The sequence below is a fragment of the Jaculus jaculus genome, chromosome 2 (genome assembly GCF_020740685.1).
Source record: "Jaculus jaculus isolate mJacJac1 chromosome 2, mJacJac1.mat.Y.cur, whole genome shotgun sequence".
Taxonomy (NCBI): Eukaryota; Metazoa; Chordata; class Mammalia; order Rodentia; family Dipodidae; genus Jaculus; species Jaculus jaculus.
Genome location: NC_059103.1, coordinates 199,821,253 through 199,845,525, shown reverse-complemented (window position 1 = coordinate 199,845,525; position 24,273 = coordinate 199,821,253). Strand labels below are relative to the sequence as shown.

General features: G+C 45.7%; 1 protein-coding gene across 1 annotated transcript in view; it reads right to left on the bottom strand.

The window, feature by feature from the left end:
• The window catches only part of Col22a1 (collagen type XXII alpha 1 chain), a 266,961-nt gene that overhangs the window by 143,086 nt on the left and 99,602 nt on the right, over positions 1 to 24,273 (bottom strand). Inside the window, exons 19-22 of the mRNA XM_012948295.2 lie at positions 19,869 to 19,913; positions 19,129 to 19,158; positions 18,827 to 18,880; positions 16,184 to 16,237 (exon numbers count right to left, since the gene is read on the bottom strand). Of these exons, the coding sequence (XP_012803749.2) occupies positions 16,184 to 16,237; positions 18,827 to 18,880; positions 19,129 to 19,158; positions 19,869 to 19,913 (183 nt within the window). The remainder of the gene's footprint in view (positions 1 to 16,183; positions 16,238 to 18,826; positions 18,881 to 19,128; positions 19,159 to 19,868; positions 19,914 to 24,273) is intronic.

Genomic DNA, 24,273 nt, shown 5'->3' with positions numbered 1-24,273 from the left:
GGAGGTATATCACCGGGAGCAGAGCTTGAGTTTTATACTCAAGCCCCACTGGGTGTTCAGAGCTGGTTCCTTCTCCTTCCTCCCTGCTGAAGTGACAAGACGTGCAGCTCGTCTATCTGCTCCTGCTGTGCTTTCCTACCATGATAAAACCTTGCCTCAAAAACCTGAAGCAAAATAAACTCTCCTCCCCCCACCTGCTTTCTCATCAAAGGTTTTGTCCCACCAAGAAGGTCACTGCTATAGTGATGATGGTGGTGGCAATGGGAACGATGGTAGTGGAACTGGTTATGATGGTGATGTTATTGACAATGGCGTTGACAATCGTGGTTACTATCCACAGTGGTGATGATGGTACTGAAGATGAGTATGGCAGTGGAGGTAATGACTATGGTGATGATGGTAGTGATGATGACAGCGATGGTGGTGGTGATGGGGATGGTGGTGGTGATGATGGGGATGGTGGTGTGATGATGATGGTGGTGGTGGTCGTCACTGTGTAACCATGGTAAGGGTGATGGCAGTGGCGATGGTGGAAATGGTCCCAATGCTGGCAGTGGTGAACATGGTTGTACGGTAGTTTGATTAGTACAGAGCAGCAGCTATGCAATTTCTGCAGTTTTGAAACCATAACCGAAATGGGAGTTTGGGAAATGCTGACAAGGGCAAGAGCTGCTGCAATAAAGAGCTGTTTACTAACAATAGGTCTGTTTTTCCTGTCACTTTTCTATTCTCTTAAGTTGCTGTTTAATACAATCTCTAGCTGTTTGCAATTTATCACAAAGGCAGAAATTTTCAGGCAATGCTGAATGCCAGAATGCTGAGCGGAACTGCTATTTCCAGGGTTGCCAGTTACCCGGGGGAGAGGAGGGAAGCTTATAGATCCAGAGCAGCAAACTCTGCCAGGCTGGGATGAGTTAACACAGCCGTGGGTGGGCTATCAGCAGATAGATAGAAGGGTGTGTGAGAGCCCGTGTGAGTCAGTCAAATGTGCACCATATGGTCTTCTGCTCAGTTCTTCTTCTCCACGACTCAAAGTGTCAAATATGATTATTTTCTAATGGATGGAGTTGAAACCAGGTATTCATGGAGAACCTAGAGTGTCCTTTCAGAAGCCCTGGCTCCAGGCCCTCCCTGGAATGAGCCAAACAGTAGTCTGTGATCCAAGCAATGCTGTTCCCATCTGGTAGAGTAGAAAAGGGCTTTAAAAATGGAAAAGTAAAACAAACACACTCAGCTGCCACTGACAGCCTGTCCATGCTCCGCCCCCATTTATTTTCCAGAAGTCAGAGTAGGTGGATCTAATGGCATTCATCAATTATGATACCCTCAGTGCCAAGGGAAACAGCCAAAGGTTAAAGTGATGTGTGCAGAGTGACAGCACGGGGTGGCCACAGCCATTGAGCAAGGACCCTGGATCTCTGAATGGCACCCCAGCCCGGGAGCCGGCTTCTGGTTTACAACTCTGGGGTATGTGTGCACACACTGTCCTAAAAAAAATCAGACATGAGGGCAGACCTGGGTTCTAATCCTGTTCCAACTTATAGTCTGAGTGATACTGTACACTCTGATTCATTTTTAGTCTTCGGATTCCTTGCTAGTGAACCAGAACTGAAGCTAACATGCCTCCCAGCACCTTGTGAAAACCAAAGAGAAACATGGGTACAACAATGAAGGATACACGCCTGCAAGACAACTCGCCTCGTCCCTTCTTTCCCCTTGTGTCAGCTCCAGATCCACGTGGGTCCCGCCCAATTTAAGAGCCTGAGCTCAGGCTGGGAGAAGGCTCGGTAATTAAAAGCACTTGCTTGCAAGCTGGCTGACCTGACTTCTACCGTCGGCACCCACACAACGAAGTCGGATGTCAAGATACATGTGCAATCACAATGCACCTACGATAGTGGGAGACAGAGATGGGAGAATCCAACAGCAGCTGAGAAACTCTGTCACAAAACAAAGTCAAAAGATAGTAGAAAAGGCTTCCGGTCAAGATGGCGACCGCCTAGCTGCACTACAAACAAGGAGGGAAAACAAGGCAAGTATTCAAGGGAAATTAGGAACTTTTTGAAGAGGGAGGGCACAGATTGGGATAAAAGAGGGAAGCACACACCCCCGCGACCCACGCCCCGCCACTCCGCCCGCCGCGAATAACTGCATCGGGCGCGGCCCCACGCCCAGCGGCCTGGCGCCCCGTGCACACCAAGCCCCACGCTCCCCAGCGGCCCAGCGCACCCCACAACCCCCGTGCCCCACGCCCGCCGCACCCCCCGCATCCCCCCAGCGCGCCCCTCCCCCCCAGTGCGCCCCACGCTCCCTATCCACACACGGCAGACGCTGCCTGAGCGAACCAAGGCTTCCTGTGCCCCAGGTGCCCAGGCCTGCCCCGCGCCCCCGCGCGCCCAAGACCCCTGCGCCCCACCCCCGCGTGCCTCCAGACCACCCCACGCCCCGCGCGCCCCACCCCCCGCGCGTTCCATGCTCTCTATCCACACACAGCAGGCACGCCCCAAGCGCCCCGCGCCCCGGGCGCCCAGGCGTGCCCCGCACCCCCGCGCCCCCCGCACGCCCTGAGACCCCCACGCCCCACCCTCACGCGCCTCGAGCCCCCCCGCGCGCCACGCCCCCCCCCCCCCCCGCGCGCCCAACGCTCCCTACCCACACGCGACAGGGGCGCTCAAAGCTCCCCGCAGCGTCCAGCGCCCGGGCGCCCAGGTGTGCCCCGCGCCCCCCGCGTGCCCCGAGACTCCCCGCGCCCCACCCCCGCGCTCCTCGAGCCCCCCCCCCCGTGCACCCCACCCCCGCCGTGCGTCCAGACTGCCCCGCAGCGTCCCGCAGCATCCAGCACTCCATCTTACCTCAGCGTGCTCCACGCCCCCTGCGCGACCCGTGACCCCCTGGACCCCCTCACCCCCCCCCCCCGCGCGATCCGCCCCCTCCCCCCCTGCGAGTCCAGAGCACCCCACGGTATCCCACAGCGCCCCGCGCTCCTAGCTGCCCCCCCTCCCCTCACGCCCTGCTGTTCTCACATCACTTGCCGCCGGTCAATTTCTGCTGTGTCCTGATTCCGTACCCACATCATCTGCCTCTGCACTACAATTGCACGTGCAGTGGGCCCAGTCCCACAGCAAGAGCCACATAAGTCCACACTGAGTCACTAGTGCCAGCGCAGGTGCCATCCCCTACCTGTACATCGCCACCCATCCCCCACTCCCCTAAGGCGGAAGAGCACAGACTGTTTACAGACCCCAGTGTACCCAGCCAGAATCTAGGCACCTTCAAGGCTTGCTACCTCAGTCCCTTTTCAAGCTCAAAGGCAGGCAGCTTAGGTGCATTACTGGGTGAGAATTCAGGCAACTTTGGTGCCCCTATCAGGCTATAGGTAGGCGGCTTTGGCAAGAGTGAGCAAAAACCCAGGCTGCTTACAACTGCCCCAGGCTGCCTTGGATTTGCATTAAGCTAGATCCCAGGCTGTTCCACCCACCTACCTGCCCATACACTGACATGGGTAGACCACAGCGCAAAAGAAATAACACGAAAAATAAAATGGAACAAAATCCAGACAGATCACCCAGTCCAACAAGGATCACAACAAACCAAAACATAGAAGAGTGTTTAGGATCAGAACATCAAGTGGAAGCAATGAACAATGCAACCCTGACCAAACTACTGCTAGATCTGACAGGAAAGCTACAAAGGATAGATAATCGTATGGATGCTACCATCACTAAGCTAGAGCAATATGATAAGACACTGGAAGGAATTCAAAGAGAGCTAAGAGAGTTGAGGGAGAATGAAAAAAAAGAGGACCTTAAAAATCAGCTGGCCACACTAAATGAAAACATAAAGAAATGCAAGGATGATTTCCAAGAATCATCAAGAAAATCAGAAAATGAGACAAAAAGGGAGCTGGACAAAGCGATGGAAGTGATACATAGGAAAGTAGTAGAAAATGCAAACTTAATTGAACAAGTCCAAAACTCACTAGAGGCTCTCAAGAATAGAGTCAGTGAAGTGGAAGATAGAAATTCTGATCTGGAAGACAGGATGGAAGAAACAGTTCGAGAGTCCAAAAATTTCAGTAAGTTCAAAAGTTCCTGTGAACAGAACATGAGAGAATTGTGGGATACACTTAAACGTCCTAATATCAGAATCATTGGAATACCAGAAGGAGAAGAATTTCAGACCAAAGGCATGGAGAACTTATTTAACACAGTAGTTGAAGAAAACTTCCCCCGTCTCTTAAAAGAAAGGCCCATCAAGAGTTAAGAAGCAAACAGAACTCCTAACCGACTAGACCAAAGGAGAAACTCCCCAAGGCATATTATCATTAAGACTCTAAACATTGACACCAAGGAAAAAATCCTAAAAGCAGCTAGGGAAAAACAGCTTTCAAAAAAAAAGTGGGAAAAACCACTTTCAAAGGAAACCCCATCAGAATTACTTCAGACTTCTCAATGGAAACCCTGAAAGCTAGAAGGGCCTGGAATGATACTCTCCAAACTCTAAGAAACTATGGCTTTCAACCCAAACTACTCTACCCAGCAAAAGTCTCCCTTATAATAGATGGTGAAAGGAAAACTTTCCATGATAAAACTCAGCTTTACAATTATATGAACACAAAACCAAACCTACAGAAAGTACTCCAGGAAATTCTCCACAGAGAAGAAACAAATAACCAAACACAAATGCCTACAAGAAGAAGATCACAGCAATCAAACCCAGAGTAGATACAAAAAAAAAAAAAAAAAAAAAAATTCCATGGAAATGCCAACACACCTCTACCACCACAAAATGACAGGGATCAAATCAAGTCTCACAGTCATCACCCTAAACATTAATGGCCTTAATTAACCCATCAAGAGACACAGGCTAACAGGGTGGATCAAAAAATTAGACCCCTCAATCTGCTGCCTTCAAGAAACCCACGTTACCACTAAAGACAGAAACCTCCTCAGGGTGAAAGGGTGGAAAACAATATTCCAAGCAAATGGGAATAAGAAACAAGCAGGTGTAGCTATATTAATATCAGATAAAGTTGACTTCAAACCAAAAACAATCAAAAAAGACAAAGAAGGCTACTTCCTACTTGTAAAGGGAACAATCCATCAAGAGGATATTACAGTCATAAATCTGTATGCACCAAACACAGGGGCACCGCAGTTCATAAAACAAAACCTACTTGACAATAAAACAGAAATAACCACCAACACCATCATAGCTGGGGACTTTAACATACCATTATCAGTAATAGACAGATCATCCAAACAGAAGCTCAACAGGGAAGTAAGAGAGCTCAAAAAAACCATAGAGCACTTAGACCTAACAGACATCTACAGAACTTTCCACCCCAAATCCACAGACTACACATTCTTCTCAGCAGCCCATGGAACATTCTCTAAAATAGACCATATACTGGGTCACAAAGATAGCCTCCACATATTTAGGAAAATCGACATAATTCCCTGCATGATATCAGATCATAATGCTATATTCCTAGAAATCAACAACAAAACAACCAACAAGAGCCCCAACGGCAACTGGAAACTGAATAGCACACTCTTAAACAATAAATGGATAGTGGATGAAATAAAAAATGAAATTGCAAAATTCCTGGAATTGAATGACAATGAGAACACATCATACCAAAACTTATGGGACACAATGAAGGCAGTCCTCAGGGGAAAATTCATAGCACTCAATGCCTTCATAAAAAAGACAGAAAAATCCCAAATCAATAGCTTAACCATCCACCTAAAGGCATTGGAAAAACAAGAAAAATCCAACCCAAAGAGCTCCAGAAGGAAGGAAATAATTAAAATCAGAGCAGAAATTAATGAATTGGAAACCAAGGAAACAATTAAGGCAATTGACAAAACAAAGAGCTGGTTCTTTGAAAAAATAAACAAGATTGACAAACCTCTAGCCAATTTGATCAAGCAAAAAAAGGAGAGACTCCAAATTAACAAAATTCAAAATGAAAAAGGAGAGATTACAACAGACATCAGTGAAATCAGCAGAATCATCAGGACTTATTTCAAAAACCTCTACTCCACAAAACTGGAAAATGTGGAGGAGATGGATAAATTCCTGGATGCATATCATCTACCAAAGCTAAACTCAGAGCAGATCAACCACCTCAATGAACCCATCACGCTCATGGAGATTGAAAAAGTAATAAAAAAACCTCCCAAAAAAGAAGAGTCCAGGACCAGATGGATTCCCAGCCGAATTTTATCAAACCTTCATGGAAGAACTCAAACCAATCTTCCTAAAACTGTGCCACACAATTGAAGAACAGGGAAAACTACCCAACTCCTTCTATGAAGCTAGTATCACCCTAATTCCCAAACCAGGCAGAGACGCCACAAGAAAAGAAAACTATCGGCCTATTTCCCTAATGAACATAGACGCAAAGATCCTCAACAAAATTCTCGCAAACTGAATCCAACAACACATCAAAAGCATTATCCACCTTGACCAAGTGGGATTTATCCCAGGAACACAAGGGTGGTTCAACATACGAAAATCTGTCAATGTAATACACCACATAAACAAGCTTAAATATAAAAATCACATGATCATTTCGATAGATGCAGAAAAGGCCTTTGACAAGATACAACATCACTTCATGATCAAAACATTGGAGAGAATCGGCATGGCCGGTTCACATCTTAATATAATAAAGGCAATATACAAAGCTCCAAAGGCCCAAATAATTCTTAATGGAGAGAGACTGGAGGAATTCCCATTGAGATCAGGAACAAGACAGGGATGTCCTCTCTCACCTCTGCTTTTCAATATAGTTCTGGAAGTCCTAGCCCAAGCAATAAGGCAGGAGAAGGAAATAAAAGGGATACAATTTGGAAAGGAAGAAGTTAAGTTAGCTCTATTCGCTGATGACATGATTGTATATGTAAGAGACCCGAGAGACTCCATCCCAAAACTCCTGAAGGTGATTAACTCCTATAGCAAAGTAGCGGGATACAAAATCAATGCACAAAAATCAGAAGCATTTCTGTATGCAAATGACAAAGACACAGAAAAAGAAATAAAGGACATAGTCCCATTTTCAATAGCAAAAAATAAAATAAAATACCTTGGAATAATGTTAACCAAGGAAGTAAAAGATCTATACAACGAAAATATAAAAACTCTCAAAAAAGAAATTGAGGAGGACATGAAACGATGGAAAGACCTCCCATGCTCCTGGATAGGCAGAATTAACATTGTGAAGATGACAATCCTACCAAAGGCAATATATAGATTTAACACAATTCCAATTAAAATCCCTACAATGTTCTTCACAGACATAGAAAAAATGATCTAAAATTTCATATGGAAAGGCAGAAGGCCTCGCATATCCAAACATATCCTCAGCAAAAGAAATACCTCTGGTGGCATCACCATACCCGATATAAAGTTATACTACAAAGCCATAGTAATAAAAACAGCATGGTACTGGCATAAAAACAGGAGTATAGACCAATGGAATAGACTTGAGGACCCGGATTTTGGGCCAAGCAACTATAGCTACTTGATATTCGACAAAGGCCCAAACAATATAGACTGGAAAAAAGATAGCATCTTCAACAAATGGTGCTGGACAAACTGGATAACCACATGCAGGAAACTAAAACTTGATCCACACATTTCACCATGCACAACACTCAAATCCAAATGGATCAAAGACCTCAACATAAGACCAGAAACTCGAAAACTACTGGAAGAAAATTTAGGAAGTACTTTCCATGATATAGGAATGGAAAAAGACTTCCTGAATAAAACCCCAGTGGCTCAAGTTCTTAAACAGTCACTCAACCATTGGGATCATATGAAGCTGAAGAGTTTCTTTACAGATAAGCATATAATAAACAAAGCCAATAGAATACCCACAGAGTGGGAGAAAATATTTGCAGGTTATCCAACTGATAGAGGCCTTATCTCTAGAATTTACAAAGAACTCAAAAGTCTAAACAATAAGAAGACAAATACCCCACTCACAAAATGGGGCACAGAGTTAAACAGGCAATTCACAGAGGAAGAGATACAAATGGCAAACACACACCTAAGAAAATGTTCATCATCCCTAATCATCAGAGAAATGCAAATTAAAACAACTATGAGATTCCACCTTACCCCAATAAGGATAGCCAACATCAAAAGGTCAAATGAAAATAAATGCTGGCAAGGATGTGGAGAAGCAGGGACACTCATTCACTGTTGGTGGGAATGCAGGATGGTACAACCACTTTGGAAAGCAATATGGAGACTCCTGAAAAAGCTGACTATAGAAATACCAACAGACCCAGTTATACCATTACTGGGCATGTACCCTAAAACCTTCAAACCAAAAGCCAGAGAGATTTGCTCAACCATGTTTGTAGCAGCTCAATTCGTAATAGCTAAAAGCTGGAATCAACCCAGATGTCCATCATTAGAAGAATGGATAACAAAGATGTGGTATATCTACACAATGGAATTTTATACAGCAGTAAGAAAAAATGACATAAAAAAATTTGAGGAAAAATGGTTGAACCTGGAACAGATCATTCTCAGCGAACTTACCCAATCACAGAAAAAAAATCGACACATAGTCTCACTCATCTGCAACACCTAACCTGAATTTGCCCAAGATGCCTTACATACCCAGCAAGTACCTCATGGACTAGACAATAAGATGGATGGGAGGGCGGGGAGGGAATCAAAGGGTGGAAAACAGTAATCCAGACCCAAACGGCAATGGTACCATAAAATTCTGCTTCCTAAAAGACAGACCAAATGACTGAACCTTCACTAGTCCCTTACAGGAAACACCTGAACCACAAGACACTGGAGAGGGTAGGATCAAGACTGACCTAAATCTCCTACATCTCCCTTCCCTCCGTCTCCCCCTCTCCCCTCTATCTCTCTCCTCTCTAACTCTTGTATATTAGTTATCTTTTTCCTCAATTTCTTAGTGGACACTGACCTGTAACCCCCACTTCCAGCTCGGGCCTACAATCCACAATGAGCTTTTGATCAGAGAAACCTACAAGGTTTCCCAAAACAATGACAGACTTCTGTCAGAGTAATTGATGACCCACCAAAGGCCAGTGGTAAGACCCTATTGCTGAAGACTCCATACGCATCTGACACTTAAAATGGAATGACATGGCTGGAAGCCAGGAGAGAGTCAGTCCCCAGACAGTCAGCGTGTCTAGTGCCAGAAGGCGCTACATAGGCGACTGGGGGAAGTGACCAAGATCTGTCCAAGCAACACATTGTTTAACCTAAGTAGCAACAAATAACCGGATGTGATGCCCACACAAGTGCAATAGTGGTACACAGCCATGGTGAGGAATCAATTGCTCTTGATTTGGCTAACTGATCCACTCAGTGGTACTAGACCCTTAGCTGGAGCTGGGAAACAAGTCAGAACCATACCCAAACACAAGCCCACTCTACAATATCAAGCTACCATCAATCACGGGGTATAAGAGGGCCTACACCTATCAAACTGTCTATCAAAAAAGTAAGTGTTATCTCAATTTTCTGGGTGCTAACTTACTCTCCGTTGGAGAATCTGCTTCTCTTTTCCAGATAGATGCAGATCCTAAGAAGAGAGCTGCCCCAACATACCTCAGAAGGGGCCCAACTGAAACTAAGGACAACTGGCAAAATAAGCAAGGGTGATGTTTTCCTGTGAACTGGATACCAGCACAAAGGGGAAGGAGATCAATGCAGAGAAAAATCAACTCCTACCAAATCAGAGAGCCAGAGCCTCAGAGGCCCCCAACACCTCAGCACTGAAGCAGACCAAAAATGAACCCAACATGGCTCAGGGAAATCTTGCGGAAGAGGGGGCGGAAAGAATGTCAGAGTTACATGTTGGGTCATGATTTTCAGAGACATTTATCATACTAATAACTGGGGGCTAACTCCACAATGCACGACCCATTTTCAATAACAAGGAGGGTCTAATGGGAGGGGGTAGATCACAGATGAGCCTAAATAATGGTACCAAACTGCCTGTATTTACTGAAAAGAAAACTAATAAATTAAATTTAAAAAAAAAAAAGATAGTAGAAACAGCCAGAACATTTTCTCTGACCTCTACATGCGTACAATGGCATGTCAGTGCCCACACACATCTCACACACACACACACACACAATAAAAACAGACTCAAGAGTGTATTCTCTACTCAGGTGGCCAAGGTAAGAGGACCGCTGCAAGTTCAAAGCCAGCCTGAGACTACATATTGAATTCCAAGTCAGCCTGGCCTAGAGCGAGACCTTACCTCAAAATAAATAAATAAATAAATAAATAAACAACAACAACAAAAAGAGTATATTATCAGTGCCACCATAAGCACAGGGAGCAGCCACCTGTGGTAGAAGGGGAGCAGCACACGTGAGTCCAGCATCTCTTCAGGTCTCATTCCTTGATGAGAGAAGCCGGGAAATGTTGAGAAAATAATCAAAGGAACGGAAGAGACTGTCACAGGCTTGTAGAAAGAGCACGGGAGCACAGAAACCTAAGAGAGCTTGAAAACTGCCCTGATTTCTCACTGGGTGACTGGAGGACGCCTTCTTCAATGATGCTAATAGTAACAGGTTTAGATTAAGTTGAAAATCATGATGGCATAGGATCTTCTTAAGCCCTTTTGTTGTCAAGGGAAAAAGAAAAAACTGTCTTGGCTATTTGATCAAGGACTTAGTTCTGTAGAGTCAGGCAAAAGTGAGATTCTCTTCATTGAACCTGGACATTTCCTGTCTGTGGTCAGTATATGGGTGACTAGACACCAGTCCTGGGTCCTGTCTTCCATTCCCCACAGTTGTATGTATTCCCAGAAGCCTGAATCCATGTTTGATTACCTCCTGCACACTGTATGAGATTATAACTGTCATCATATACTTGTGTATATTTCATATGTATTCATAGATTAAATATTATATATGTATAAACTTGTGCATTACAGGCATAAGATACTCATTTTTTTTTTTTTCCTGAGGTAGGGTCTCGCTCTAGCCCAGGCTGACCTGAAATTTGCTATGTAGTCTCAGGGTGGCCTTAAACTCACAGTGATCCTCCTACCTCTGCCTCCCAAGTGCTGGGATTAAAGGTGTGCGCCACCTCATCTGGCTCCAAGTGTAAGATACTCTTAGCACTGCAGATCCAAAATTAAGAAAAAGTCCTCACTCTCATGGTCTCGCATTGTGGTGGTGAGGAAAATAGGTTAATAAATAAGAAATCATCTGTTCAGTCCTGTATAGACCATGAAAATGGGCTGGTTAACAGATGTTTGGGTGTGGGGGTGATACCACTATTCAGAAGAGAGAGCCTCCTGGACATCCGGACAGCCTCGGTGCTGGAGTGTCCTTGGGCTAGGCTGCATATTTTGTTGGAAAACTCCAGATCCAGATGTGGCTACAGCATGCCCCACCTCAGCTAACTGACAGTGGTTGCTGTTTGCTCCTCCCCTGCTAACTCAGACATCGCAGAAAAAGCTGAGATGAAGCCTCCCTTCTCTCCCTTTTCCTGGAGCACCTTGCTGGTCACCCTGCAGCAGATGGTTGGGCACCCCTGCACCTCTGTGTGACAGCACAGCGTCCTTAGCTCTCAATGTTCCCCTTTCACTGTGAGGGAAAACACTAGTTTTGTCCAAAATGAACTGACCTACCTTGCCACAGAGTCTACCTACATCTGCTGTTACTAATCTCTAAAAATAGAGCTCTGAGATTTCCCCCCCACCCCTGTCCTAGCCTGTGTCCCCCATTCATAAGAGTTTCTGTGCCGAGCCCCTTGTCTTCTCTCTCCTTTTATGCAGCCTGAGGATGTGCTGTGACATTCAGGAGCACTTGCTGATGATGAATTAAATTGAAATTGATGAGGAGGAAATGGCAGATCCCACAAGGGAAGCAGAAATACAATTTTTGAATAAGTCATTCTGTCTCAGGTTTTCCTGAGTCAGCTGGAGCTGAAAGCTGATTCCAAGCCCTTAACATCACAATTATCTTCTGCCCTCCTCCCCACTGCTACAGGCGCTGAATTCACAATGCCTGCAGGATGGCACACAGTGCCAAACAAGGAGCTCACCACCCTCCCCCAAACTACCACAGGGTTAGGGGCTCCCCAAACACCCTGGACTGCCATGTCTAACTCGCTAAAGGCAGCAGGATAAGAGGGAACCATTTATACATTTCCAGTAATAGTTGGCATCACTACCCGATCACATTGCTTCACAGTGCTGGGCGCTTTGGTCTTTCAGGACCAAATTTCTGCCCTGTGCTCAGTCTACCCACCATTGGGCCTGTGAGCTAGGCAAGGTTGAGTCCGTGACCACTGCTTCCCTGTCACCACGGGGCTCCTAACTGTAGATGATTCTCAACACAGCAGCTAAATGGATGTGAGCCAGGCTCTCCACTGCGGCAGCACTGTGGTGAACAGACTCAGCCAGACAACAAAAGGAGATGGAGTGTGGTACGTGCTAGGGTAAATATTTGATGAAATTTCTAGCAGCAGTTTTGACAGATTTAGGTGGGATAATGGTATTATGGTTTCATTTCCCTTAATATCCTTTATCTCCTGGAGACAATATACTGAAATATTCAGAAACAAAGTGATGCAAGCAAAAATTGCCTCTGGCTAATCCAGTGGTGGGCACAGAGAGTGTGAGGATGGATAAAACAGACCTTTCAAAGGCTGCTAAGTGTTGAGGAAGATTCTGGAAACATGGAGATTTATTTCTACTTTGCCCGCTTTTCCCCCTAAATCAATCACGTGGCGAGCATGCAATAGCTCCACAGTCCCTATAGAGTACAAGCCATGGCCTACAAAGCCTGACTCAAATGACTCCGGTTTCTCTTGCTTCACCTCCCCTGATAAACCCTGGCTGGCTCCAGCCACCCTGGGCTCCTGCTCAGACATGCCACACAGCTCCTGCCCCAGGCCCTCAGCTGCAGCTGCTCTCTCTGCCCAGTGTGTCCTTCTCACAGCATCAGCCTGGCCAGCTACCTCCCTCGGAGAGCCTGTTCAAGCACACTGTCCTCACGGGGGCCTTTCTCTACCACCTGCTCGGATGCTAACCACTACATCTCTCCTCCCCTGCCCGGCAGCGCATCAACAGCAGAGGGGAACAATGATCCCTCTCACTGAACCCCTGCTTTGACAGGGACAATACCTGCTGGCCAGTCAATGCTGAAGAAATATTTGTTTAAAGGATGGACTCGGGCTGGAGAGATGACTTAGCGGTTAAGTGCTTGCCTGTGAAGCCTAAGGACCCCGGTTCACAGCTCGATTCCCCAGGACCCACATTAGCCAGATGCACAAGGGGGCGCACGCATCTGGAATTCGTCTGCAGCGGCTGGAAGCCCTGGCACTCCCATTCTCTCTCTCTCTCTTTCTCTGCCTCTTTCTCTGTCTGTCTCTCTCAAATAAATAAATAAAAATAAACCAAAAAAAAATTTTAAAGGATGGACTCATGGAAGGTAGATAAGGGGAGAAGAGGAAGGTGGAGAAAGGCCAAGGAGGAGACAAGTAGTGTAGATAAGAAATCCCAAGGAAAATGAACAGTTGAGGCCCCGACATGGTGTTGGCAGAGCTGGAGCAAGAAGCCCTTTGAGCTATAATGGACCCACTAGCAGAGGGGGAGAGCAGACTAAGTGAAGTCTCTGGGTGCGAACAAGAGCAGAAGCCACGAGGTTCTCCATGTTCACTCTCTACACCTCCAGGCCATCTTCAACATCCTGCTAACTGCAAGGCTGCCGCAGACCACACCTGCCATCCCCACCCCCCGCATCACCCACTTTCCAGTCTGCGGTGCCCGGATGACTCAGCACCTTTTCCTACATTGTGAGTCCTCTTTCCTGAAAACACTCTAGCATGTCCATCCATCTCCATCAAGGCCTGAGGGTTAGCTTCCAGTGGAAACCAGCTTCTTTACCTGATTGTGCACTTCCATCAGCAGAGCTCAGTCTTTTCAGAAGACCCCAAGTGAATCACAAGAGCTCAACACAAGCCATGTTGACATAGGACATGTGAAAGAAAGAAGGAAAGAAAGAATGAAGAGAAGAAAGGAAGGAAGGAAGGAAGGAAGGAAGGAAGGAAGGAAGGAAGGAAGGAAGGGAGGAAAAGGAAGCCAGGCTTTGTACAAGGATGCATGAGCCTAGTGGGGATGGCCAAGGGGCCAGTTGGCAGCTGTGTTCTCCAAGGGTCTGCCTTCGTTTGCTTGCAGATGCCATCCTGGGAACTGTAACTCAGCCAGAATTCGGTATGTACACATCCCACCCCTGCACCTGCTTGCTTCTCTGACTCTCCTTGTTCTATTCATCAAATCTACAAAACTAATGCATTCCCCAGTTTTTAAGGCCCCTAAGTTGTGTGAAGCTTGGACGTGGCCAATTTCCCACTTCTTTGGGGGTTGATATGGTGCTTCGAGGTACAAGGGGCTTCTGAGGGTGATGGCAGCTATCTCTGGAAGCATGCAGTAGGTGCCAGACAGCCACATGCCGTGAAACGTAGTGCCACCCAGGAAGCTCCTGTAAGATGTCCCTTCCCCTTCAGGCAGGGAAATGGAATAAGCAAGTAAATGAAGACTGTTCACAGTCAGCTTTGTGAGCAGTTGTACCTGCCACCTAATGATGTTCTAGGAAAAGTAAAGCAGTCCTTGTGACGGCTCAGTGCAGTCAAGAGAGTTCCCATAAATAGGATGACATAGCAAGCAGATTTCTGCCTTTCTCTTCAGGCTGTGTGTGAACATGTTCAGCGAAAGACACAGTGACATCTGGCACATTTTACTGACCAGTCCTGGGCCATCTTTCTTCTTGTAGCAACTCGGCTACAACGAGGCTTCTCTGCGATAACAAGGAAGCATCAGGCTGGCAGAGATAAGGTGACACACCAGGGTCACACAGCCATGATACATATTGTTGCAAAGTCCAGGGTCCTTCCACTATGCAGAGAAGAAAGCCACCCAGATGACTACCTTCTCTGGCTTACAGGGCAACTGAGGCCACGGCTGAAGGTCCTAAGTGGGAAGTGACATAGGCAAGGTCTACTGTGGGATGAGTCACTCTCTTTCAGTCTCACCCAACAGGGCAGCCTTTCTACACCTCTCCTTGTCTCTATAAGAAGCTCTTCCCAGAAGCTGGTTTTGGAGCAAAAGAAGGAAGGTCACAAGTGGGCAAAGGAAAGTTGAGTCCGTCGAGTGGTAAGAATTCACCTGATTGGATGGAGGATGGAGTGCCATGGCCTCAGCTTCCTTGGTCAATCCAATAGTGTGCAAGGTCATCCCCCAGCTGAGCTACAGAACTTGCTCACTAAAATAATGTGCTGTGTGGGATGGGAGCTGCCTCCCCCAGACCCAACAACCCTCGACTGCCCACCCATACATCAGTGGAGCCCTGGCCTGTGGGTGAAGCTGCATGGCAGGATGCTTGCTGCTCCCGCAGCTATATCCTTATTGTTGGATGAATATGTCCCAAGGGTAACCCCCTGTGTGAACGGAGACAGAGGGAACAAGGGGCTGGGGAGATGCAACAGTGGGTAAGATGCTTGCCAAGCAAGCCTGAGAACTTGAGCTTAGACTCCTAGCACCCACTGAAATGCTGATCATGGTGGTGTATGCCTGTAATCCCAGTGCTGGGAGGCAGAGATAGGGACTCCATAGGGCTCACGGGCTAGGCAGTCTAGCCGGCTTGGTGAGCTCTAGGTTCAGTGAGAGACCTTGTCTCAAAGAATAAGGGGAGCTTCAAATGAAATGCCTTGAGTACCATGCAGTATGATACTCAGTAATAATTTGGATGCTTGAAGTATCTGTGACACGCTGGCAGATTCCCACCTTTGTCCCTGTGTCTTTTATCCTTTTATTATAACTTCACTCATACATCTCCTTCAAGAAGCTCTGACCATACTAAGTGCCCATATCTAAGTCCCCCTAGTATTATATCTCCTTATGTTAGGGTCTCTGAACACACAGGAGTACATGTCCTCACACACCGGCCTCACAGCTGACACAAACTCACCCCCATATCCTCAGGGCTAATTCAAGACACAGCACATGGTAGATTCTCAACCAAGGTAATGAACTCAGCCCAACCCTGCTTCCAATGCTCACTGCATACTCCTGGGGCTGTGTTGCTTGTGTGTGTGACATTTTAACTTTTGGGTGAGCTAGAGCATCAGAAAGGGAAGAAAGTTCACTTACTCGAAGACCTTGTAAACCAGGGGGTCCATCTTTACCTTCTGGGCCCATCAAACCCTGTAATAGAAAAAGGTAAAAGAGAGAGAGAGATAATATATAAGTATGTGGTTTGACAACATAACGTACACTCTGCCCTCTCAATCTCATTGGAGAGGGAACTATCCCTGCATCCCAGTGGGAAAGACAGAGAATTATGAGGACAAAAGTAACAAGCCACGTTCCCATACTACCTTAGAAGATGTGGACCTATTTGGTTGAATTCAATGCATTAAAGTCTTTGCCAAACACACTTCACAGATGAGCACAAACAGGACCGCATGGCTACATTAGTGGTTTGTGTAAAGTACATGCTGAAAGATCTCCTGAAACATAACAATATAGTTGTTTTATGGGGCGGGAGGAGAGGGAGACAAGTGGTGCCCCAGAGGCTCCAGCCACTGCAATTGAACTCCAGATATGTGCACCACCTTATGCACATGTGTGACCTTGTGCATGTGTGACCTTGTGGATCTGGTTTATGTGGGATCTAGGGAGTTGAACATGGGTCTTTAGGCTTTGCAGGCAAGCGCCTGAACTGAAAAATCATCCCTACAGGGAGAACCCAATTTTTATGCCACTGTCTTTTCACTGCAGATTTCCAACTCAGAAGGAATGAGCTTGGATTGCTGGTTCTCAGACAAGGGTATGGAAAGCATGACAGTTGGAGAGGCACTTTAAGGCTAACAAGACCCTAAGAGTAAAAGTATGGTCTCTCCTTGGAGTCTGTCCTTGCTGTGTCCATTTTGCTACAGGATAGAGATGTATCTGGCTTCTCCTTATCTCTTGCTGCTTAAAAGAGTTTCCTGCATGTTTGTCTTTATACTCAACCTAAGCCCCTCCCTAGAAGAAGTTCCCCTTTCAGGAGGGTTAAGATTCCTGGGAGGAGTAAGACAGGTCCCCTATGGAGCAACTTGGTGTTGCTGCTGGTTCGTTCAGCTCCCCTGGAGAACCTACAAGAGACCCTAGTCTGAGTCTCTAAGTGGTATTTCCATTGCTCCTGCCTTCTCATGGAAAGGAGCTCTTTTTACTCTCTTCTTTCCTTTTGTTAAGCACTACCAGCAATCTGATACAAATTCTCTAAACTTTGCCCTCTCATCTGTGGATTTCAATTCTTTGAATTCACAGGATATATCCACAGAGCCACTGACTCAGTGGAAGTTTTATTACAAGAGGCTCTGTGAAAAAAAAGTCCATATTTTGTCAATGCACTTGCATATATGTTACATGGTTGCATTAGTAGAGAACCCCAATTCATGTATCACTGTGACAAATACATAAATAGTCTAAGAAACTAAGAAACTATTTCAGATAGACAAAAAACTCTGATGGGTCAGTAGACACTACTGATTCTTAATCGTGTCTTCTATGGGGTGAAGACAATCTGCTGAGTGGTGGAGAAATCCACATGAACAGTTTTGTCCATTAGTTCACTTAATCCTTGTAGCATATTTATGTAAGGGGCGATGATGATGAGGAGGATGACGATGGCAATGATGATGCTGGTTTCCCAACTAGGAACAAATTAATCACTTACTAGGCAATGTGACCAAGGACACAAACCTATATGCATAAGAACACAACTGGGAGAGGAAGTCAAGGATTCTTATTTTGCATACCCACCATGGATACACCACTATTTACAAGCTCCTACTACAGTCATGGCCGACTTTAATGTCCCCTTTGAGGGCTTACTGTTGGGGACATCTCAGTAGAAGCATGTGTTAAGTTCCCATTACGTGGCAAACCCTGTGTATCTAGAGATAGGAGAAATATGGGTCCTGATCTCAAGAATTTTAGTCTTAGACCTCTCATTATCATTCCCCTTTTGAACAAGCTAAGTTCTTGCTTTCTTCACTTTGCCCAAGGAAAGTTCATCCACAACACCGTGTATTGCACGAAGTCTAATCTACCAGGAGTCTGTGACCTACAGGCGCTCTTCAGGACCACGGGCAGCTCCCCGGGGCCTCAGATTTGAACTAGTGGCTGTTTGAACTAAGGGAAGGCATTGAAGAAGTTCCTTGCATCCTATTTAATGAACAATTTGCACTTTCCATGAAAAGCCAAGTGGACCAGGTAATCAGACAGACCTGGTTGAAGGCGTGTTGCCTTAGTGGTGTGACTTAGTGCAAGACACTTGGTGTCTACACCAATGCCTTCTCTGGTAAAGAAGAGAAGCTCATAGACTTCATGTGCATAGTTTGTATGTTAAACTATACCATTGCATAGAAAGTCAAAATTTACCAACATGTCTGAAATGTGTGTATACAAGGAGATCTAAATATTAAGAGCACATTTCATGACCTATAATATGTAGTTTAAATTTACCCAAGACTATAGCAATATATGTCAGTAAGGCCTCTCAAAGATGCCAATCTATGTGCCATCCACAGTTGATCTTGCCTGGATTTCATCAGACATGATGTGTCTCCATGGTTCGCTGTCCCAGGGAGGATGATGATAACAACATCTTCTATCCCTCGGGATGATGCCAAGGCCTCAAATGACAGCCTGCTCATCCATGGGGAGGATGACATGTCCAGGCCTAATGGTGCTCAGTTAGGCAGTGAATACCAGAGGCAAATGCTAAGCTGGGAAGAGACGTCTTACCGGAGCTCCTGGAGGCCCAGGTGGGCCCTGGTGGCCTCGCGGCCCTGGAGCTCCCTAGAAACAGAGGCAAAACATGCATTAGTCATACATATGAACAGGGACACTACCGCCTTTGTCTGACTACAATTTACTTCCAGAGCTGACAGCAGGCACCCAGGGGCATGTGGCTAAGCATTGGATTCCTGACAGAGAGCCAAGTGGACACATTTCTGAAAGGCTCCACATGTGCCAAATTCCACACCATTAACATTTCTACTTCTGTGACAACTTAAACCCATCATAACAGGACATCCACCCCTTACCTGATCTCCCTTCAGGCCCTCTCTCTGCACCTGAGAGACAGATAGGTATTAATAAGGTACTGGCATTTTCTCAACAATAAGCAGCCTTCCCAGTCCCCTTAAGGATAATCATACCCCTAGACAAGCGAGCACTGTGCTCCAGATGTGAACCGACTGGGGCACTCAGGATCTCACAGTGGATATTATTGCACTCACAAGACCTTCACAATTTTGAGTCCACCAACATTTTGACTTAAATGATGGAGGACAAAAAGAAACATCACATCAGAAGACAGGTATGGGAGCACACGCCTTTAATCCCAGTACTTGGGAGGCAGAAGTATGAGGATTTCAGTGAGTTTGAGGTCAGCCTGAGACTACATGATGAATTCCAGGTCACCTTGGGCTAGAACAAGATGCTACCTAGATAAAGCAAAACAAAACAAACAAAAAAATAAAAGTGGAAGAAGGACTGCTTAGAAACAGGAGGGTGTGCAGGGGAATATTATCAGTGTGAAGGGACAAAAAAGGATAGCAGGTGGAGAATATGATCAATTGTAATGCGTTCATTACTAGAATTTTCAATTTAAAAAGGGGGTATCTACATAATATCACAATTGGGGGGCACCTGACATTTCTTTGATTTTTATTCAACTGTTGGTCTTGAAGGCTTTTTACCCAAGTCCTATCAGCAAAGGAGTTTTATTTCTGCTTAGGTAAAAGGAGCATGTGGACACACAGGTCCCAGCATCGTGACTCACCGCAGAGCCTGGTACACCAGGGGGTCCTGCAGGTCCCACGTCTCCCTGCAAAGAAGCAGAAAGAGCTTCAGCAGCTGTTATGCCAGGCAAAAGCCCTTCTCAATGTCTATGTTTATGCCTTTTGATTAATGCTGTTCTCACTTTTGGTTAGAGAATCTTCTTTTTTACAGGTGACAGCCAATACCAGGGCATCCCAAATCATATCCCGGTAACAGACAAAGAAAGCCCAGTGCTTAGCCCTGGACGAGTCATCTCTCCCACACCCAACAGGGCTCAAGAAACATTGCAGTGGGGCTGGAGAGGTGACTTAGCAGCTAAGCACTTGCCTGTGAAGCCTAAGGACACTGGTTTGAGGCTCAATTCCCCAGGACCTGCGTTAACCACATGCACTAGGGGGAGCACGCGTCTGTAGTTTGTTTGCAGTGGCTGGAGGCCCTGGCATGCCCATTCTCACTCTCTGCCTCTTTCTCCCTCTGTCTGTCATTTTCAAATAAATAAATAAATAAAAATAAACAACAAAAACAACAAAAAAAAACAAAGATTGCAGCGAGGCACTAGAAAGAATACGATTGTGCTCTCACTGCTCGTCAAAGAAGCATTTCCATGGAGATGGCAGAAGACACTGAGGAGTCTCAAAACTTATTAAAGTTGAAAATAAGATGGTGTCAAGTAGTCATCCCTAAAGAAGACAGTACACCCTCCAGGGCTCAAGGAACATTTCAGAAGAGGGAACAGAAAGAATGTAAGAGCCACAGGGTAGGGAGGAGGACTCGGGCACTGTCTTGCTGACATGAAGTGATTGGAGCCTCCATAGCCTCAAGGTGGTTTAGGACCTCCCCACAAGATCTGCAGCGATCTGAGCCCATCATCCTTTTGACATGGAGGATGGAAGATGACAAAGGAATGGGACAACCAAACAGAGGAAGGACTATCTAGAGAGAGAAGGGTCCTCAGTGGTTGGGTGCAGGGGTGTGGGATAAAAGAGGAAAACAGGAAGCAAATATGTATAGATGACAGTGTGTTTGTATATTAAAGTTCTCAAGTTAAAAAAACAAAAACAAGGAAACCAAAAGAAAACTAAAGAAAGCACTTTGACAGAGTGACGCATTGCTGCGTTTTTCAGCTGCCTCCCTCCTAGGCCCTTGCTTGTCCTTGTGAGCACAGGACCCTTCTCTGAGCTCTGTCACACACAGTCCCCTGTCACACACGGTCCCCACATCCTAACTTCCTCCTCCCCCCTCTGCTATTTTCAAAGCTTCCACACCTGATTCTTAGCTCTACATTAAGCTTATGCACATCTGGAGGTCAGGAGCCTTCTTGCTCTTGAGTGAACATTTGGATCAGTGTCCAAGTCTAGGCTGTATTTCATGAGTCTTCATGGCTTGTTACAACTGCGTGCTTCTTCAGAAAAACTGGGGACTGTATGATTCAGGGAGCACCTGTGTGTAGTGGGGAACTGTGATTCAGGGAGCATCTGTGTGCAGCAGGGGACCATGATTCAGGGAGCACCTGTGGGTAGCAGGCTCTGTCTTGCACAAAGCAAAGCAGGGATTATTACCCATGCTGTGACTCTCCTGCCGTGTTTGTGGTACAGCATGTGCTCAGTGTTGAGCAGGTACTAATTCACCAAGCATGTAAGAAAATGTTGTGATGGGTCGCATCCACTCCCTTGTTCAGCTATACAAAAGACTACTTTCATGCCACCTTTTTCACGTGCAGCCCATGTGGGCTAGGATGTCTGTGGCCTAACCAGTTTTCCCAGGTCACCAGCTGCATCTTGGTGCCACAAGGGGGATGTTTCTCAACTGCGGCCACAAAAAAAACAAACAACAACAACAAAAAAAAACACTACTTCTGAGACTCTGGTGGCCTATAGCCAGAACAAAGAGAGTACTTTTAGCTAATGCTGTAGTGGGATGATTGTGTTTCCTTTGACCCACATCCCAGCGCAGGGAGCATGGGAGGCAGCCAAAGCTATTATTTGGTAACTTGGTAAATAAATGAATAGTACACTGCACAGATATGAAAACATTCATTAAATCTTAAGGCTCAGTAGCAAGAATAAGCAACTCAGGGCATGTCTGCGCCAACTGCTGCATTTTGGGGTGTATTATATTGGTGGGGACACATCCTGTTATCTGCTTTCTCTTGAGACCCTCCATTTTACACCAATACTAACACTTCTTCTCTGCCCCAGACCACTGTCTCCTATGCCTGTATGAAAGAAGGAAAAGTCATTTGTCTTCATGTATGGCATCAGCTGTATTGCTAACTTCTCAGCTGCTCATGTCAGCAATTTCCCCACTGCACATTCATTTTCATTTCTCCTGTGCAAGAGCTGAGTTCTGCCTCCCAAGTCTCTTCATCCCATTTTTTTCTGGTACCAGTACCCACACATATATACACATGTGCACAGCTACATGCTTGGGCAAGCCCACACTACATTTTAAACCATTCTATGACGTGTCCACATGCCTTTGTGACTTGCAGGTATGGACATCTTCATGCATTTGAGTCCTAGCTCCAACATTCCCTCTGTACTTCTTGCTGAGAATTCAAGTCACCCATGTCTTTCTAGTCATCCTGTACTCCCACGAACCTTCTAAGTGCTTTGGTAACATGTGCCTGCTAGAAACAGACTTGTAACACACACACACACACACACACACACACACGAGGAGGGAGTTATAAAAGGCTGAAAGAATGAGCCTCTGGAGTCATAGCCACATACTCCATCCATGATCACTTTGCCACCACTGCTTCGGATGTTTTTACTGCTGCTTTGCTCATTGGCCTTGCTAAACAACAATTACTAAATAAAAATGAGTTCTCAGCAATTCCAACACAAAAGTGAATTCTAAACAATTATGAAATCAATCAATACATGTTTTCATCACTTAGAACTCATAATATGAGATTCTTTTTTTGGCATATTAAATTCCCATTAAGGAAAACTAACAGTCTGGCTTTCATCCATAATAACTCTGTGTAACTAACAGTTATTGAGGAGTTTAGATCTGTTACACTGTTCTCTAAGGCCTCGATATGGATTAGTGTGTTTTCTCTAGGATGTGACTTTTGCATATAGTGACCAGTTCTAGCTATCAGAATAGCCGCCTCCAGGTGGCCCCTTCCTTCCAACATTTATGTGCTGTCCAGTGACTGCACCTTGTGTGACCAATGTTACGAGCAGAAGCAAGGCCATAAAACTTCTAAGGTTAGGCCTTGAAAGTGACTATGACTGTGGGATCTACCCTCACCCCCACAACTTACCTCAGTTTACTCTCTCATGGGAAACAATCTCCACTGTGCGCAGCCCACTTTACAAGTAGTAAAGCCTCTGACCCCCTGATGACCAAGTAAGCAAGTGTGGCAGTAGACTGTCAGGTCCCCGAGGACCCTTGACCGAACCATGGCAGGCCTGACAGACTGATGCCCCCTCAGGAGTGAACCTCACCTGGAACAGTCTAGTCATGTGCACCTAGATTCCTGCCCTCTGTGTTTATGAAGCCATGAATGATTGCTATGTTAAGCTCCTAAGGTTTAGGGTGATTTGTAAACAGCAATTAATAACTTATATAACCATGGAGCTGATCTAGTAAAATCCTTAATGCAGCAAAAAACATATATCTGGTGCTGGAGAGTAGTGGTTAAGGCACTTTCCTGCAAAGCCAAAGGAATCAGGTTTGATTCCTCAGGACCATGTAAGTGGCACATGTATCTGGAGTTCATTTGTAGTGGCTAGAGACCCTGGCGAGCCCATTCTCCCCCCCTCCCACCTCAAATAAATAAAAATATGGAAGTAAATTTAAAAACAAACATGTATAGCACATCCTGGTAAAATATGTGGCTACACTTAGGACTTCATTTATGATCACATCTATAGTGGTGGTTTTGGAGAGAAACCCTAATTTTTCGTCTGTTATTTATCTATAAAAAGAAAATTTCAAAAGACTGTCTATATGATTCCAATGTCTTTCTCAACAACTGTATGATAGCAAAGGTTCTATAAAGCCTATTATTTTCTCCTTCAAAATTAGGCGAGAGGCATCATATTACCCAAGCCTCATTGGTTTCTTAATTATATCAATGAGGACCCTAAGTAATGTGACAGCCCTTAATCCTGTCCCCCCTCCTCTGTTGCACTTATTGAGAGAAGCAAAAATTCAGTGCTCTCCCAAATACGAGACCCACACTAAATCAGCAAAGCCAATGAAAGACTGGACTTCATAGTACAGATGCATGCACATATACACAGTTCACATGCATGCATGCGTGTGCACACAAACACACATACACATACACACACAGAAGAACATGGAGTTACAAGAGCTGTCACCTAAGGTCCCAAAGTCAAGCAGAATTCCCTGTTGGTGACTCATAGTAAGTGACTTGTTTTAGGACT